Genomic DNA, 16887 nt, shown 5'->3' with positions numbered 1-16887 from the left:
GTAGAAACCGTGGGGAAGGCTTCACTATGTGGAAACCATTTATAGACGGGCTTCCTTTCCTACAAATTCCATACTGAGCCATGTGTGATGAGGCATACCTTTAATCCCAGCACTGGTGAGGCAAAGGCAGGCGGATCTCTGAGTTCGAGGCCAGTCTGGTCTACAGAGCAAGTTCCAGGACCGCCCCACAGGGCTACACAGAGAAACCCTGTCTCAAAACAAAACAAAAAACCACAAAGAACAAAAAAAAAAAAAATTCCATATCTGTACTCTGTCAGGGTAAACCTCCTTGTTTGGAATATCAGATGGGTGAGCTCCAGTATATGGAAATTCTGTGGATATTTTCTGGAAAAGCCTTACAGGTGTTCCTCTTTACATGGAAATGCTATGTGGGTGCCGCAATTGGGTATTCTCATTAAATGAAAATTCTGTGTGTGCTCCAAAATTTTCTCATTCATTGTTCAGAATCCACTCCCACCCCACCCCCAGGGTTATCATTCTTCCAGAAGTGGGAATATTTGTGGGTACCTTATTCATATCCCTCTCATGTGAAAACAGTACGTGGGTTTTTTTTTCCTCTTGGAATATGGAAATACCGTGTGGGTGTCTCTACTTGGAATGGTCACAAACATGGCGGTCTCATTGGAAGCTGGCTAGGGCAGTGGAGTGGTGACCCAGCCCCTGAGCCCCACCCCCTGCCCCTGCAGATTCGCGCAGAGGACCGCTTCCTGCGTACAGAGCAGGGGCTGTTGCTTCGCGCCCTGCAGCTTGGTGACCGCGGCCTCTACTCCTGCACGGCCACTGAGAACAACTTCAAGCACATCGTCACGCGGGTACAGCTACATGTGCTGGGCCGGGACGCCGTCCACGCTGCCCTCTTCCCCCCACTGGCTGTGAGCGTCCCTCCACCTCCTGGCACAGGCCCTCCAACACCTCCTTACCAGGAGCTGGCCCAGCTTCTAGCCCAGCCGGAAGTGGGCCTCATCCATCAGTACTGCCAGGGTTACTGGCGCCATGTGCCCCCCAGCCCCAGGGAGGCTCCAGGAGCACTTAGGCCTCCTGAACTCCAGGACCAGAAAAAGCCGAGGAATCGCCGCCACCACCCTCCGGACACATGAGGCCAGCTGCTGGAGGCCTACATAGGACCAGCCTAGCCCCTCATCCCTTTTAATATAAAAGATATATATATATATATAAAATATCTATATTCTATACATACCCTACCCCTGCAAAGACAGTATTTATTGGTGGGTTGTATATAGCCTGCCTCGGTGGCAGCATTATCCAGAACTTAGACCCAGGTTGGTCAGCAATGGCACATGACTGAGCATGCCCATCCTGGCCTAGGGAGTTGCCAGGGCCAGCCCAAGACCACGCGGTCCCCAGACTCCGTGGAAATCTCCTTGCTGAACAGCTGTCGAGATCTACAAAACAGGGAGGGAGGAAGCAAGCCCTACTTGTCAGGTCATGGACCGTAGACCTCTGCCGATGATTGTGCTCAGCTCTACCTTGGCATATACATGGACAGAATTGCTGTGGAGTCTGGGGTCGGGCTCAGGGCACTCAGAGGAGGGAGGGAGGGGCCGTCAGAGGTCCCCAGTCAGGCCTGCCTTTCCCAGGTATTTATTCTCTATTTATTGGGGACAGAAGAAATGTCTGTCGGGGCGAGGCAGATACTTCTCTTCTCCCTTCTTTGCCTGTCCTGGCAGGTCCAGCCCACTCTACCTCCTTAGCTTTTCCTGTGCTGCCTCAACTCATGGGTGGGACTGGGTGCAGGCATGGCTTAAAAGAACCCCCAGTTCTGAGGAGAGATGGGCCGTGGTGGAGGCCCAGGGCCTGTCTGTCATCCTCAAGGCTTACTTCTGCCCACTGCCTCAGGCGATGGGTGTAAATAGCCGGAGGCAGTAGGGTAGATGGTTGGGGGGCTCCTGCAGCCTCTGCTCCCCAGACCACAGTCACTCTCGGGTTCCATCTTGCTAATAAACGCTGGCTCTGGGACTAGACTTTGGCTTCTCTCCTTGGTGGTTGGAGCGGGAATGGAGGTGGGTTAGGCCCACAACTGCTGAGAAGTGCAAGTCAGGTGAGGACTTGGAGGCAATGGATCTGCTACACTTGGGAGGCAGAGGCAGGTAGTTCTCTGAGTTTGAGGCCAGCCTGGCCTACAGAGTGAGTTCTAGGACAACCAGGACTACAGAGAAACAAACGAAATCTGTGTAGAAGGCAGGTTTGGTTTGGTTTAATAATCAGGGCTCCTGCATTTCCTAAGCTACAGAGAGCTCTGCAGCTCAGGCTTACTGCACTTAAACTGTGCAACTGAAGGTGGGTGGAGCCCAAGGGCTGAAGTGACAGGTGAAACTTTCTCCCTCCTCATTCAGGATGAATGGCAAAATTGCCAGGGTAGAGTATCTACTTCCTACCATCCTTAGGGACAACTCTATGCTCAGTGCTTGGGATCCTAGCACACCCCCTTGTAGTCTGTCATAGAGTTGAGTCTGGTTTCAGGAAAGGAGACTCTAGACCAGTAAGAGAGAGCCCAAGATAGGGTTTCTAATTCTACGGACACATGCCATCTCTAGCACCTAGTTGCCCGGCACAGCAGACTCCATACTTCAGCTGATACACCTGAGCAGGTCTCTAACCCCCTGAGTAGAAGCTATCAGGTTATAGTGGTACCTAGCCCATGCGGGTCCCACAGTATGAGTAGTGGGACCCCATTCTTCTGTTCTCTGGGGAGCACCAAATCTACACTAGATCTTCACATCTGTGTGTGACAAATAGACTTGAATCTAGCCACCTCTATAGTGATCTTCATTGCACCTAAATGTGCATGTACACTTAGACGTGCATGGGCTGGCACAGACAAGCATGTATGCATGCACACATAAGGACACAGGTGTGCATCTAAATACTTAGGCAAGTGCACTGTAGTGTGATTGCCATAGTTACCTATATTTGCACGCTCAGGCATACAGGCACAGCTGTGAATTCACACAAAGCAGCGCTGTAAAACAGGAGCACACAAACACCTGTGCCTACACAGAGACATGCATAGGATGCTGGGGATGCAGCCCAGGAGTGAAGTACATGCCCAGGTGCAGGAATCCCTAGATCTGACCTCCAGCATATACACAAACGCCACCAATTTACATCCACACATTGCATGCATGGTCATGTAAACAGGTATGTAAGGGCACATGCACCTAAAAAGCTCCTAGCATGTGCACACACTCGCAGGTATACGGGCTCAAGTGTGTCTGCTCATTACTTTGCTTGATCCTAGAAAGGAACAGAAAGACACAGGCATGTATAACAGACTCACCCATCCACCAGCAGCAGACATGTAGAGACCATGTTCAGGATCACATTTAACCCCAAGTGTGAGGCAAATTAAAAGTTACACATTCCCTCATAGCTCCTGGGAGACGCAGAACCCTCTGATCCAGAGACACCCCACTCTTCTAAGCTACTGCTAATTATGCGAGCATGTCAGACTCTTCTGATCAGTAAAGTGGGGCTGTGATTCAGGCAACACCTTCCTCATGTGAGCTTATGGGATAAGGAGCGGTGGCCACAGCTGGACAAGCAGTAGGTCCCCTGTGTCTCCCTGAGCAGTCTCCTGTCAGTCCTGCTCCCAGTCCCACTACTTCTGGAACTAAAGGGTCTGTCTCCTCAATTCTACCAAATAAATATAGGATGGGGGGAGGACTCTCTAGGATCTCTTCTGGAGAACCAGAGGGGGGCGGAGGGGTGCCAAGTCAGCAGTTGACGGATTGGGGTCTTGCCAACCTGATTAAAAGGCTAGGAGACTGAGCCTCACCTGTCCTTGTCTCTGATTGGCCCTCGGGTGTGTCTAGCTCCCAAATCCCACTGAGCAACCCCACCAGGGCCTGTGCAGGTCTGTGGAGAGCCAGTTGATTGCTGGCTTTGGGGCCAGAAGGTTATCTGAGGAGGCCAGGGGCTGCCTACCTTGTCCCTTTGCCTGCCGCTGGGACCATGGGGGCTGGGGCCAGCGCTGAGGAGAAGCACTCCAGAGAGCTGGAAAAGAAGCTGAAAGAAGATGCTGAGAAGGATGCTCGGACTGTGAAGCTACTGCTTCTGGGTAGGGGTGCGGGCCAGTGCTGGGGTGGGGACAGCTGCTAGGCGAACAGCCTTTCCTCAAAGCAGGGATTCTTCTGGGGAGAGTGTGGTGGGGCAGAACACAGTGGGAGCCATTCCCAGGCAAGGCTTGACAGGTGATCATGTCCTAGTCCCCCCCAAGGCAAAGTATCCCATGATAATTTCTTGGAGACAGTTCCTGCAGAAGTATATACCAAATGCACTGTTGTATAAATGTGTGTGTGTGTCCAGGCACATTTTCCCCTCAGGCTATAGCCTTTGGTTTTCCAGGCCTGCTCAGCAAGGTCTTCTCAGCTTTTCTTTATCCCTTGGGAATAAGGTCTGGGACTAACTCTAGACTCACCCAGGTCCACAAAGGCACTGGATGCCAGAACTTGGTCCTCGGTAGATCTGGGAAACAGCTTTTAAAAGAGGAAAGATGTCAGGCAGTGATGGTGTGTGCCTTCAATCCCAGCACTGGGAGGTAGAGCAAGTGAATTGCTGAGTCTGAGGCTAGCCTGGTCTACAGAGTGAGTTCCAGAACAGCTATGCCTACACAAAAGAAAAAAGAAGGTGGAAAGATATTGAAGCCTATGTGGGATAAATAAAGCCAATCCCATGATCCCATGGATACTGAGGGGAGATGGGGGTACTGGCATTGTTTAACTCTCAAGGGAAGGTTGCTGGTTCAGAAGGGTAGGCAGAGGTACTAAATAAAGCCAGAGGCCCAGGAGAAAGGCCAAAGCTAAGCTGGAAATCCCATTAATTGTATCCAAAACCCTTAAGGAGTGCAGGCTCAGAAAGGATGTCAACTCTGTCCTCTCCCCCATCTAAGGGTGTTAATTCCTTCTGAGCCTCTCAGAGACATCTCCCAAGTTTCAGGTGTAAAGCAGAGAGAGGCTGGTCCCTGGTCAGATAATCCTGTGCATGCAGTACTAACAAGCTCCACAAGGTGGCACTAAAGGGTTCCTTATTTTGGTCTCGAGGTGTAATAAAGACTTTATACACCAGAGTCTTGGGGAACAACCTCCTTCCCTCTGGGCACAGTTGAAGTCATTCAACTGATGTAGGTCCCCTTTGTCATGTACAACCATTTTTTTTTCTTCAGGGGTTTTTAAGACTTTACTTTGAATAGAGATGAGGGCAAATGTATCTAGAGATCTAGTTGGCACGCCTCCCCCGCCCCCATCCCCTCTGATCCAAAAGAAGTGGTGTTTAGTGCGGCTCTGAAGCACAGCTTCCCTTTCAGGTGCCGGTGAATCCGGGAAAAGCACTATCGTCAAGCAGATGAAGTGAGTGTCCCGTGCCCATCCTCAGGCCCCTAGTGGTGGGTGGGTACGTGCACATTAGAACCTGTCCTTCCCTACTCGCCCAGGAGACTCTGACTTTGCTGGTCTTGGCTGTAGGATTATCCACCAGGACGGGTATTCGCTAGAAGAATGCCTCGAGTTCATCGCCATCATCTACGGAAACACTCTACAGTCAATCCTGGCAATCGTTCGGGCTATGACCACGCTCAACATTCAATATGGAGATTCAGCCCGGCAGGTGAGGCCAGGAGGCAGGCTGACTTCGAGGGCACATGGCTAGGCTCAGGTTCACAACCACTACCTTGCCCCACCCCCAGGATGATGCCCGGAAGCTGATGCACATGGCGGATACCATTGAGGAAGGCACAATGCCCAAGGAGATGTCAGACATCATTCAGCGCTTGTGGAAGGACTCCGGCATCCAAGCTTGCTTTGACCGAGCCTCAGAATACCAACTCAATGACTCTGCGGGCTAGTGAGTACACGAGTGGATGCGGGGGAGGGCAGAGGAGGTGGGTAGGCAGGACCCTGGTGGTGTGATCGCCCACGCCACTCACCCACTCACACCGGGTGGGACTTCAGCTATCTTTCAGACCTAGAGCGCCTGGTGACTCCAGGATATGTGCCCACTGAGCAGGACGTGTTGCGTTCTCGTGTCAAAACCACTGGTATTATCGAGACTCAATTCTCCTTCAAGGACCTCAACTTCAGGTAAGACCCGCTGCGCAAAAAGAGCTCAGCTGGCCCGACTGGAACGTCACTGTCTTGAGTGAAGGGTCCCACCTTTGCCAGGAGAAAAGCTGGTCATTTCGCATGCCCGGCGGTATGGGGGCTCTCCAAGCCAGCTTAGGAGGACAAGGGGGTACCAGTGGACATATCCAGGTGACCTGATACGCGGGTCTGAATCCGGACCCGGCTCTGCCTGACAGAATGTTCGATGTGGGCGGGCAGCGTTCTGAGCGCAAAAAGTGGATCCACTGCTTTGAGGGTGTGACGTGCATCATTTTCATCGCCGCGCTGAGCGCTTACGACATGGTGTTGGTGGAGGACGACGAAGTGGTGAGTGCCAAGTTGGGCCTGAGTGTTTGAGAAGGGAGGTGGAGCCTGGGGGAGCCAGTGAGACTCACGGACCAGAAGCTTTCTGGGAGCGGAGCGGTTGGTGTCGGGAGGCCGGAGACCAAGGGGCAGCTGCCTGCGTAGCCTGGTGTCCCACGGCCGCTCCCCTCCCCAGAACCGAATGCACGAGAGCCTGCACCTGTTCAACAGCATCTGCAATCATCGCTACTTCGCCACCACGTCCATCGTGCTCTTCCTCAACAAGAAGGACGTTTTCTCCGAGAAGATCAAAAAGGCACACCTCAGCATCTGCTTTCCCGATTACGATGGTGAGATTCCCTAGTTCTGGCCGCCAGGCGGTGCCCCAGCCCCACGATTCCCGCCGCGCGCTCCTTCCCGCGGGAAAAGCTCTTCCCGCGCAGAGAGAATGCTGCCCTCTGCCGCAGGACCTAACACTTACGAGGATGCCGGCAACTACATCAAAGTTCAGTTCCTGGAGCTGAACATGCGACGTGATGTGAAAGAGATCTACTCCCACATGACGTGCGCTACCGACACACAGAACGTCAAGTTTGTCTTTGACGCTGTCACCGACATTATCATCAAGGAGAACCTCAAAGACTGCGGGCTCTTTTGAGGTGGGGTCCTAACTAGCCAGACCTTCACCTTAATCTCAGGGCCCCAACCCTCATTTCCTATTGCCCACCCCTAAACCCCGCCCCACTGCTCTTAGGTTCCACTCACTACCAGAGGCCCCTCCTCCTACGAATTAGCAGGATGTCTTTTCTTCCCATCCCAACCTCCAGATGCAGATTCCAGGGCTGTCCCCCCCAACCCCAATGCCTAATCCCATTTATTTTGCTGTTCAAGGAGGGTGAGTTTCCATTTCCTCTTCTCTTCACAGATACCTGAATTCAAGTGTGTCCCTTGCCCTGAGACTCTGTAGTCCCCTCAAATATTGAAATATTCTTCAAGCTGCTGCTACTGTAGCCACACACCCAAAGCCCTGAGGCTTCAAGTACAGTACCTTCCCCCAAGTACCCAACTCTACCCTGCTTTTCACCGCCTGGTTGCACTGGCCTCTTGGACCTACAGTATCCAGCCTCAGCTAGGACACGTCAGGACTTGGGACACCTGGAGCTCACAGTGACTCAGCAGTGCCCTAGTGACCCTTCCCCCCCCCCCAGCAGCAGCTCACCAGCAGATCCTGGTTCAGCAAACAGCCCTCCCTCCCCAGTTTCCATGAAGGGCTTGAGGTATCCCTCCCTCAATCGGTAGGTCAGCCCAGCCTGCTGCCTGCATATGACAAGTCCAACACCTGTCCACCCAGTGGTCAGTGACTGTCCCTCCCAGTAGCCTGAGGAATCCAAAGTCCAAGCTCTGGTTTTTTTTTTTGAAGCCTCTCATAAAGAAATTGGTGACTTGGACTTGGGTGGCAGGGAAGGACACAAGCCAAACCCATTCCCAAATACCAGGCTCAGGGTTTCTCCCAGTTCCTTCTCCCTCTGGGTCTTGCCCCTCTGTCCTTGAACACTTCCACACCACACCTCATCCACCCACACACAGTACTCAGGGCTGGCTGATCAAGGTATGCTGTATTGAAGGGGGGGGGTTATTGACACAGTGATGACCAATAATGAAGCCATGCTGAGGGGTGGCTCAGAGCAGAGTCCAACTGCTATTGATCAACCACGGGCAAAGAATATCCCATGTGAGGTTACCGGAAATTCCATGTGACCACGTTGTCCCTTCCGATTCAGGCCCTATTCCTTGAAGGAGAACTGAAAACCATGCCTAAACCAGGAGAGGCGATGTCCCACCCCCGCCCCAGCCACTTCTCCTAATACCTTTGCTTAAGCCTGCGGACCAGAGCCAGTGCTGCTGGTAGGGGCAAGATGCTTCTGTCCAACAAGGCTAGGGCAACAACCTCTCCTTCCCTTAGCTAGCTACAGACTCAGCAATAAACCTTTACACCAAGTCTGCTGTCCTTCCTTGGGTCAGTGGGAGAAGCTTAGCCATCATGCGTCCTGCACATTTATTAAATCCCTAATACTAGACATCAGAGATATAGGAAGATGACCCCCTTCCAAGGTAAAGTGTCTGGGCTGTGGGATCTCAGAGAGGGTTAGTGGATCCAACTCATGAAGTCAGACAGAGGCTGAGAGATATGGAAAACATTACTGGGACAGGTTCAGACCAACAGGGAGTTTTTGCTTACTTGTTTTATGAGACAGGGTCTTACTGGGTAATCTAGGCTGGCTTTGAACTCACCATTTCCCTGCTCTGAGTGCTGGGATTATTGGCATACCTCTTTAATGACACCTAGTGACAGGGAGATGTGAGACACAAGTGTATCTGACAGACACTAGAGTGCATAAGAGCTGTGGTCACAGGAGCTCAGTGAAGCAGGAGCAGAGAAGCAAAAGATGGTGAAGAAGAGGGGACAGGGCTAAATGCCAGGAGAAGGTAATGAGGAGTTACAGAAGCTCTCAAAGCTGGGGTGTGGCTGTGGCCAGGATTAGGGTGAGGCAAAGGAGACTCTTCATCTCCAGAGCAGCAGTAGCAGCCAAGGGCTGGTGTCTCAGTGCACACCTTTAATCCCAGCACTCAGGAAGCAGAGGCAGATTCTCTGTGAGTTTTAGACTACCTCAGTTTACATAGCAAGTTCCAGGTCAATTGGAGCTATGTAGTGGCGCAGGTGTGCACGCGCGCACACACACACTTTTTTAGGGGAACTGGAGAGATGGCTCAGCAGTTAACAACACATAATGCTTTTACAAAGAACCTGAGCTCAGTTCTCAGGCGGCTCAAACCACCTGTAGCTCCGGTGCCAGGGGGTCTGATGCCTCCTTTTAGCTTTGGAAGGTACCTAGACTCACATCCACATATCCCCACATAGATACACACACACAAAGATAAATAAATAACAAAATAATTTTTAAAAAAAAAATCAGGGGACTGGAGAGAGAGATGGCTCAGCACTTAAGAACACTGGCTGTTCTTTCAGAGGACCTGGGTTTGGTTCTCAGCACCCGCATGGTAACTTATAACTGCCTAAAACTCCCAGTTCAAGGGACCCAATATCTTCTTCTGGCTTCGGTGAGCACTGGGCACACATGGTACACAGACACCCATTCAGGCAAAACATCCATAGACATAAAGTAGAATAATTTTTAACATTTTTAGTTGGGTGTGGTGGCACATATCTTTAATCCCAGCATTCTGAAGGCGATGCAGATGAAACTCTAGAGTTTGAGGCCAGCCTGGTCTACATAGTGAGTTCTAAGACAACTAGAGCAATATAGGGAGATAGTGTCTTAAAACAAACAAACAAAAGAACCAAAAACTTAATCTTTTTGGGCTGGAGAGATGGCTCAGCGGTTAAGAGTACTGACTGCTCTTCCAGAGGTCCTGAGTTCAATTCCCAGCAATCACATGGTGGTTCACAACTATCTGTAATGGGATCTGATGCCCTCTTCTGGTGTATCTGAAGGCAGTGACAGTGTACTCATACATAAAATGAATAAATCTTTTAAAAAAAACTTAATCTTTTTAAAAGATTTATTTATTTAATTATATGTAAGTAAACCGTAGCTATCTTCAGACACACCAAAAGAGGACATCGGATCTCATTATAGATGGTTGTGAGCCACCATGTGGTTGCTGGGGTTTGAACTCAGTACCTCTGGAAAAGCAATCAGTGCTTCTTAGCCACTGAGCCATTTCTCTAGCACCCCAAAAAACTTAATCTTTAAAAAAGGGGAAGAGCAGCTAGTGGTAACACGGGCCTTTAATCTCAGAGACAAGCAGATCTTTGTAAAGTTGAGGCTAGCCTGGTCTACAGAGCAAGTTCTAGGACAACCAGACTGTACAAAGAAACACTGTGTCAAAAAAGTAAAAACAAAGTCACAACTAAACAAAGAGGCATGGTGCCTTTGGTCTGCTGAGGCAGCCTGACTTCCATGAGTTTGGGGAAACCCTGATCTACACAGCAAGTTCCAGGCCAACCAGGGTGACATAGAAAGGCTCTGTCCGTAAGTTTTTTTTCTTTTTTACAAATCACAGTCTGGTGTGGTGGCTCACAGCTTTCAGACTGGAGCAAGATAGCTCAGTGAATCTGCTTCCTAGGTAAACCTTGTTCCACCCCAGAACCCACAGAAAGATGGGAAAAGAAAACTGACTCGAAGTTGCCCTCTGACCTCCACATTGGCACTATGGCATGCACCTTAACATGAAGAAAACTATGTGTTCCTAGATACGCTTTTCTCTTTGTTTTTCTTCTTTTTTCCTTCTTATTTTTGGTGGTAGTGGTAAAACACACACACACACACACACACACACACACATATATTACAATTTATATACTGTTTATTTCTTGATTTGTTTTTATGACAGAGTTTCAAAAAAAAAAAAATCTGTATAGCTTTGACTGTCCTGGAACTTGCTCTGTAGACCAGGCTGGCCTCCAACTCAGCAATCCCCCTGCCTCTGCCTCATGAGTGTTGTGATTAGCTCCATCACTGTCTAGCTAACCATTAAATTATTTAAAAAAAAATTATTAGTGTGTGTGAGAGCAAGAGAGAGGGAAAGAGAGAGACAGAGAGACAGAGAGACAGAGAGAATATGTGTGGGTGTTGGTGCACACACTGGTATGGGAAAGAAGAGGACAACTCAGGGGAGTCAGTTTTGCCTTTCCACCTTGAGTTTGAGGCAGAGTCTCTCATTTTCAGCAAGCTAGCACTCCGTGAGCTTCCAGGCCATTCTGCCTCCCTCCATGCTGAGCCGGAGCCTACAGATGTGAGCTGCTGAACCCGGTTTCCTCCCACAGCTTAGATTCTCAGGGCTGTGCAGCCAGTGCTCTTATCCTTCTCTCCAGCTTCATCCTAACTGTTTTATCTGTTTTGTTTTCTGTTACAGAGTTTCTCTGTGTAGCCCTGGCTGTCCTGGAACTCTCTCTGTAGACCAGGCTGGCCTCGAACTCAGAGATCTGCCTGCCTCCTGAGTGCTGTGGCTAAAGGCCTGAGCCACCACGAGCTGCATATCTATTTTAAATGTACATGTTGGTGACACTGAGTGTGTTCATAGTGTCATTCAGACATCATTACCATCTATCACTAGAACCTTTCCCATCTTAAACATCTGAACATTTTTGTCTATTAGACAGTAACTCCTCCTTCAAGGCCCTGTCAATCAACACTCACACTTCTCACAAATAGGTCAATCTGTGTCTGCTTACCGGCTGCTTGCTTCACTTAGGTGCTGCTGAGGTTTATCCCTATAGTAGCCTGTGTCTAAATCCCCTTCTTTCTTATTGCTGAATAACATTCTGATGCATTCTGTTTTGTTTTATTTTGGTTTCGTTTAGTTTGGTTTCTTGAGACACTGTTCTCTGTAGCTCTGGCTGTCCTGTAACTTACTATGTGGACCAGACTGACCTCGAACTTCCAGAGATCCACCAGCCACTACCCCTCAAGTGCTGGGATTAAAGGCATGGCACCACCACTGCCAGGCCCTGTTTCTAATTTTTTATTACATTTGTGTATTTATTTTGTGTGTGAAGGGGGAGGGGATACACACACCTCAGTGCACATGTGGAGTCAGAGCCAACCGTGGGAATTGGTTTTCTCCCTTTACCAAATCACTGCCAAGCTATTAGGCTTGACTTTAAAAACCTTTGCCCCCTGAGCCATCTCACCAGCCCAATTTTCAGTTTTCAGGCTGGTGCCTCTGTACCTGATTTCCTTTGCTTTTCAGTCAGGTTGTACTATGTAGCCTAGACTGACTTAGAACTAGCAATCCTGTCTCCACCTACTAAGTGCTAGGAATCCACAAACCGCCATGCCTGGCTCTTCTTGTGTAACACCCACACTTTTTTTGGGGGGGGTTGAGGGTGGGGATTAGAGCCAAGATTTTGTCCATGCTAGAAAATTCTCAACCACTACTTGCCTTTTGAGATGTCTGTATCTATGTGTGTGCATATGTGTGTGTGTGTGTGTGCACACGAGCACACATATAAACATTAAAATAGCTTTAAAATTTTTAATATTGATGTCAGGGGCAGGGGGCCCACATCACTTTAAAAGCAGAGGTGGAGGGCGGGGCTGGAGAGATGGCTCAGTGGTTAAGAGGGGTTAAGAGTGATTGCTCTTCCAGAGGTCCTGAGTTCAATTCCCAGCAACCACATGGTGGCTCACAACCATCTGTAATGGGATCTGATGCCTTCTTCTGGTGTGTCTGAAGACAGCTACAGTGTACTCACATACATTAAGTAAATAAAAATAAAAATTTTAAAACAGGAAAGAAAAGATCAAAATGTCAAGGACACCACAGGAAGATCTACAGTTTCAACTAACCTAGGCCCATACTCACAGAACTGAACCACCAACCAAAGAGCATGCATCGGCTGGCCTGAGGCCCCTTGAACAGGTTTAGCAGACGTGCAGCTTGGTCTTCATGTGGGTCCCCTAACAACAGGAGCAAGGGGCTGTCTCTGACTCTATTGCCTGCCTTTGAATTCCTTTGCCCTAGTGGACTGACTGGTCAGGCCTCAGGGGGAGAGGAAGGGTTTAGTCCTACTGTACCATGGTGAGTTGGTACCCATGGGGCATAGAGGAAGTGTGAGGGCAGAACTAGGAGGAGATGGGGGATGCAGGGAAGAACAAAGCAATGATGGTTTGGAAAAAAGCCTGCCTGAGCTTTCTAGTAAATTCAAGTGAAACCTCTTTTGAAGGAAACGGGGAAAGCCAGGAATGATGGTATGAAACCTTTAATCCCAGCACTCTGGAGGCAGAGGCAGATGCAGATTTCTCTGAGTCTAAGACAACGTGGTCTATATACAGAGTTCTATACAGTGAGGCCTTGTTTCAAAAAGAGGAAGAGAGAAGAGTGTGAGGAGGGGAAAGGGAATGCGTGTAATTTTTTGTTTGTTTGCTTTTAATAGACCAGGCTGGCCTCAAACTCCTGAGTGCTGAGATTAAAGGTGTGTGTCACCAGTGCCCACCAAATGTAGTAAAAAATTTAAGAAAATGCTCAGAAGTGGTAGCACACAGTTTTAATCCCAGAATTCCAGAGAGGCTGGCAGATCTCTGTGAATTCAAGGCCATCCTGGTCTACAGAGTGAGTTCCAGGACAGCCAGGGCTACACGGAGAAACCCTGTCTCAAAAAAAACCCAAAAGGGGTAAGGGGCAGACTAATGGTATCTCCTTCATTAGCTGCCCTGTTTTCAGAGAGCTCTTGAGTAAGAGGCAGAGAATTTCAACTCTATATGTGAGCTGGACTCCACCCTCCAAAGATGGCCCTGAGTACAGGGTCTGGGACAGATGAATAATATTCCTGAGTCTTGTGTGACGGGCACAATACCTGGCCTTAAGCTGTGCTGTGTGAGGGGAGTCTCCCAGGCGGAAATCCTTAGCCCTACTTACCACAGCAAGTGTAAACATGCTCTAAGGAATCAGCTCAGTTAGTGCCTGGTAGAGGATCCAGGGCAGAGGATCTAACAGAACAGAGTGTCATGATCATATCTGTTATGGGGGCATTTACTATGTGCCCTCCAGCCATCCTGTCTGCTCTATAACCTCAAAGTGTCCCCAAGGGCCCTCATGATCTTTTGCTCTGGCTCTGACAGGTCTTGCCTGGCCCAGCCACTGACCTGAGATTAGACAAGTGGATGGTTAATACCACTGACGTCAAGCTTGGCTGGATGACCACTGGGAGTCTGAGCCCTCCCATGGGCAGCAGCACCGTCCATGTGACCTGGGCTCATTAAACTGCTTCAGTGGCCAGAGAAGCTAGGGGCCAGATCTCAGGGGAGAGAGGGCAGGCATGCCAGACCTGCAGAAGCAGGCCTTGGCCCAGAAGCTACCAGCTCTAGGGACCCAAGCTGGGGAAGACTAGATAAGAAGATTGCCTATGGTTACCTCCATTCTTTTGCAAGCTGTAGTGTGACATTCAACTCTGCTTGTGCCCAAAAGGCAGCCTCCTGGGCACTGAACGATGAACAAGTATAGTCAGGAGCCTGGCTCTGGGTCTTCCACTCTGGAGTGTGAAACAAGGGTCCTCTCGTCTATGAACCCTTTTAAAAGTCCCTAACCTCTTTCCTTAACAAGTATCTCATCCTTACACATAACCCAGAATCTACTAGTGCCGATCACACGGTGTACTGGGCTCTCCGTGGAGAGTTCTTGTCTAGCCCCAATATGTGGCTTCCATCCCCTGGACTGAGTCTGGTTCACAGGCTACTCCTCCACTGGGATTTCATTCATTCATGCACTGATTCCGGTAGGTGTTTGTCATTTACATGCCCTACACAGAGCACGTGAAGATGCTGAGGCTGGGACTGAGTGTGTTGGGTGGGGGTGGTGATTTGGGCAGCCACTGTAAGACCTAGAATAAGCTGGTTCTTTGGTAATTTGGGTACCTTTGAATGCTAAAGGACGAATCCGAGGTTGCCAAGGACTTAGGACTGTGAGGATCTCAGGCTGGTGAAGCAAGGGCAGAGGCACAGAAGCATGAAATTTGGCATGTTCTTAAAAAATGGTAGGACCAAGTATGGTCAGCCAGGCTGCATCAGGAATGGGCTGACCAGGAGCAGGCTGGGGATGAGTGTAAGGGAGGAGCCTGCAGATGCCCATGGAATGCATAGATCCAAGAAGAACTAGGTTAGAGGTGAAGATGGGGCATCAATTATTTTTTTTTAAGATTTATTTATTTTATGTAATGTGAGTACACTGTTTCTCTCTTCAGATACCGGAAGAGGTCATCGGATTCCATTACAGATGGTTGTGAGCCACCATGTGGTTGCTGGGAATTGAACTCAGGACCTCTGGAAGAGCAGTTGGTGCTCTTAACCACTGAGCCCTCTCTCTAGTCCCCTGGGGCATCAATGTTACAGAGGGTCTGGAGGAACTCTGTAGAATGGGGTATGCTGAGAAAAGCCTGTCTGGGGGTTGGATAGGAAAGAGCTAGGAAACAGGCAAAGGGGGTGGTGCTGATGTGGCCTTGGAAGGAGAATCTCTAAGATCCTAGGATTCTAAGCTCTATTCCTTGTGTCTTTTAGGCCTGTGTCTGAAATGTGGAAATCAGGGAGTAGAGGCAAAGGCTGGCCCTAATGCCACAGATAATAAAACTTTGCCTCTCCTGATAAAGTGACCCCAACATGGCGGCTGGTTACAAGGATAGGCATTCTCTCAGACCTCTGGAAGAAGGTGCCTGGCCTCTCTCAGAGTCCTATCTGGGCTGTGCAGCTAATGCAGGCTGGGCTGGGAGATTCCGCAGGTGGTGAGGAAGGCCTCAGAGCTCTGTTTACCCTGGCAGGGGTCCAGGCCTAGCAACAACAAACAGTCACCCTTCCCCCAGCTTAAACATGATTGGCCTTACCCAGGGACCCCTCATCACATTAGTCTCTGGGCCTCCCACAGCAGCTCAGCCCAGCCAGTCTCTGCCTGTTCAGTTTGGACTAAGGACTCCAATGTTCATTTGCTGAGTGACCTTGAGTCTAGTCACGACCCTCAGGAACTGCCCGTGGGTGCCGCTACCCTTTGACAAATATCTCCTGTGAGTATCCAAGGTGGTTCTGTCTCAGCCATTTTGTCCTCCCCGCTCCCCTCTGGAGGGCTGGGAGTGCAGGCACCACGTGCCACCCTACCCCGTTTCTCATGCTTTTTTAGAGGTTAGGAGTCTAATGGCCCTTCACAATGTGGTAAGTGAGCTCTGGTCTGGTAATTATGTCAACCTCAGCTAAGGATGCAAATCTTTCCTTCCTGTCATCTAGCTACCGGAAAGGTAGGATTGGAAGGCCTGAGTTCCTGGAGTTGTCGCCACTCCAGGGCCGTTTTCCTCAGTCCCTCAGCTCCCTGGCCCTTCTAGGCAGCATCTAGTCTGTTCATGGCTTATAGATTTCTCTTTACGTGCCCCCCCTTCTCTCCTGGCCAGAGGGCAAGAGAGCCATTTCTTTCTAAAACAGAGGGAAACTGAGGCACGCTTGGGCTTGGCTGTGGTGGTGCTATGATTCAGCAGGAAGGGAATCCAGGACTTCTGGATTCGAGGAGTCCTGACTCCCAGCCTGGGGCAGGGAAGGGATGAGACCTGGCCTCTGAAGGCATGCTTTGCAGCATCAGGAAGTAGATATGACATCAGGAGGTAGATATGACAGAGAGATCCAGCTTGGAGAGGAATGGCAGAGGCCCAGGAATTAATCGGATCAGAGCCAGTGGCTGAGAAGCAAGGGACACAGCTGTTTTAGGGGCGTCCCCAGCCCCTTTAGCCTGAAAGGTCAACACCTCTCCTAGCTCCATACCCCACCACCTGCCTCTGAACAAGAGTCCTAGGCGGGAAGCAGATTGAGGTGGCACTGACTGCCAGCCAAGAATGTCCCCCCCCTCCCCAGTCTCTTCCTCACAAGTCCTGCCCCCGTTTCTGATGGGCAGG

General features: G+C 50.0%; 2 protein-coding genes across 4 annotated transcripts in view; both read left to right on the top strand.

Moving 5' to 3' along the window:
- Nucleotides 1-1984, top strand: part of SEMA3F (semaphorin 3F) — a 28005-nt gene extending 26021 nt beyond the window's left edge. For all 3 annotated transcript variants that reach the window (XM_080934073.1, XM_080934072.1, XM_080934071.1), the window contains one exon: nucleotides 708-1984. In XM_080934073.1, coding sequence (XP_080790199.1) covers nucleotides 708-1118 — 411 coding nt within the window. In that variant the 3' untranslated portion in view covers nucleotides 1119-1984. The remainder of the gene's footprint in view (nucleotides 1-707) is intronic.
- A 2009-nt stretch (nucleotides 1985-3993) lies between these two features.
- On the top strand, nucleotides 3994-8210 carry GNAT1 (G protein subunit alpha transducin 1; the record flags this gene model as incomplete). The annotated part of the gene is made up of 9 exons (XM_080934681.1): nucleotides 3994-4099; nucleotides 5345-5387; nucleotides 5502-5643; nucleotides 5723-5880; nucleotides 5988-6116; nucleotides 6335-6464; nucleotides 6637-6790; nucleotides 6908-7099; nucleotides 7366-8210. The coding sequence occupies 8 exons, from the start codon at nucleotides 3994-3996 to the stop codon at nucleotides 7096-7098; spliced, it is 1053 nt and encodes a 350-aa protein (XP_080790807.1). The 3' UTR covers nucleotide 7099; nucleotides 7366-8210.
- Nucleotides 8211-16887: the final 8677 nt, after the last annotated feature.

The sequence above is a fragment of the Micromys minutus genome (assembly GCF_963924665.1).
Source record: "Micromys minutus genome assembly, chromosome: 21".
Classification (NCBI taxonomy): Eukaryota; Metazoa; Chordata; class Mammalia; order Rodentia; family Muridae; genus Micromys; species Micromys minutus.
Note: the sequence above shows the minus strand (reverse complement) of the source record. Positions and strands in the feature narration are given on the sequence as shown.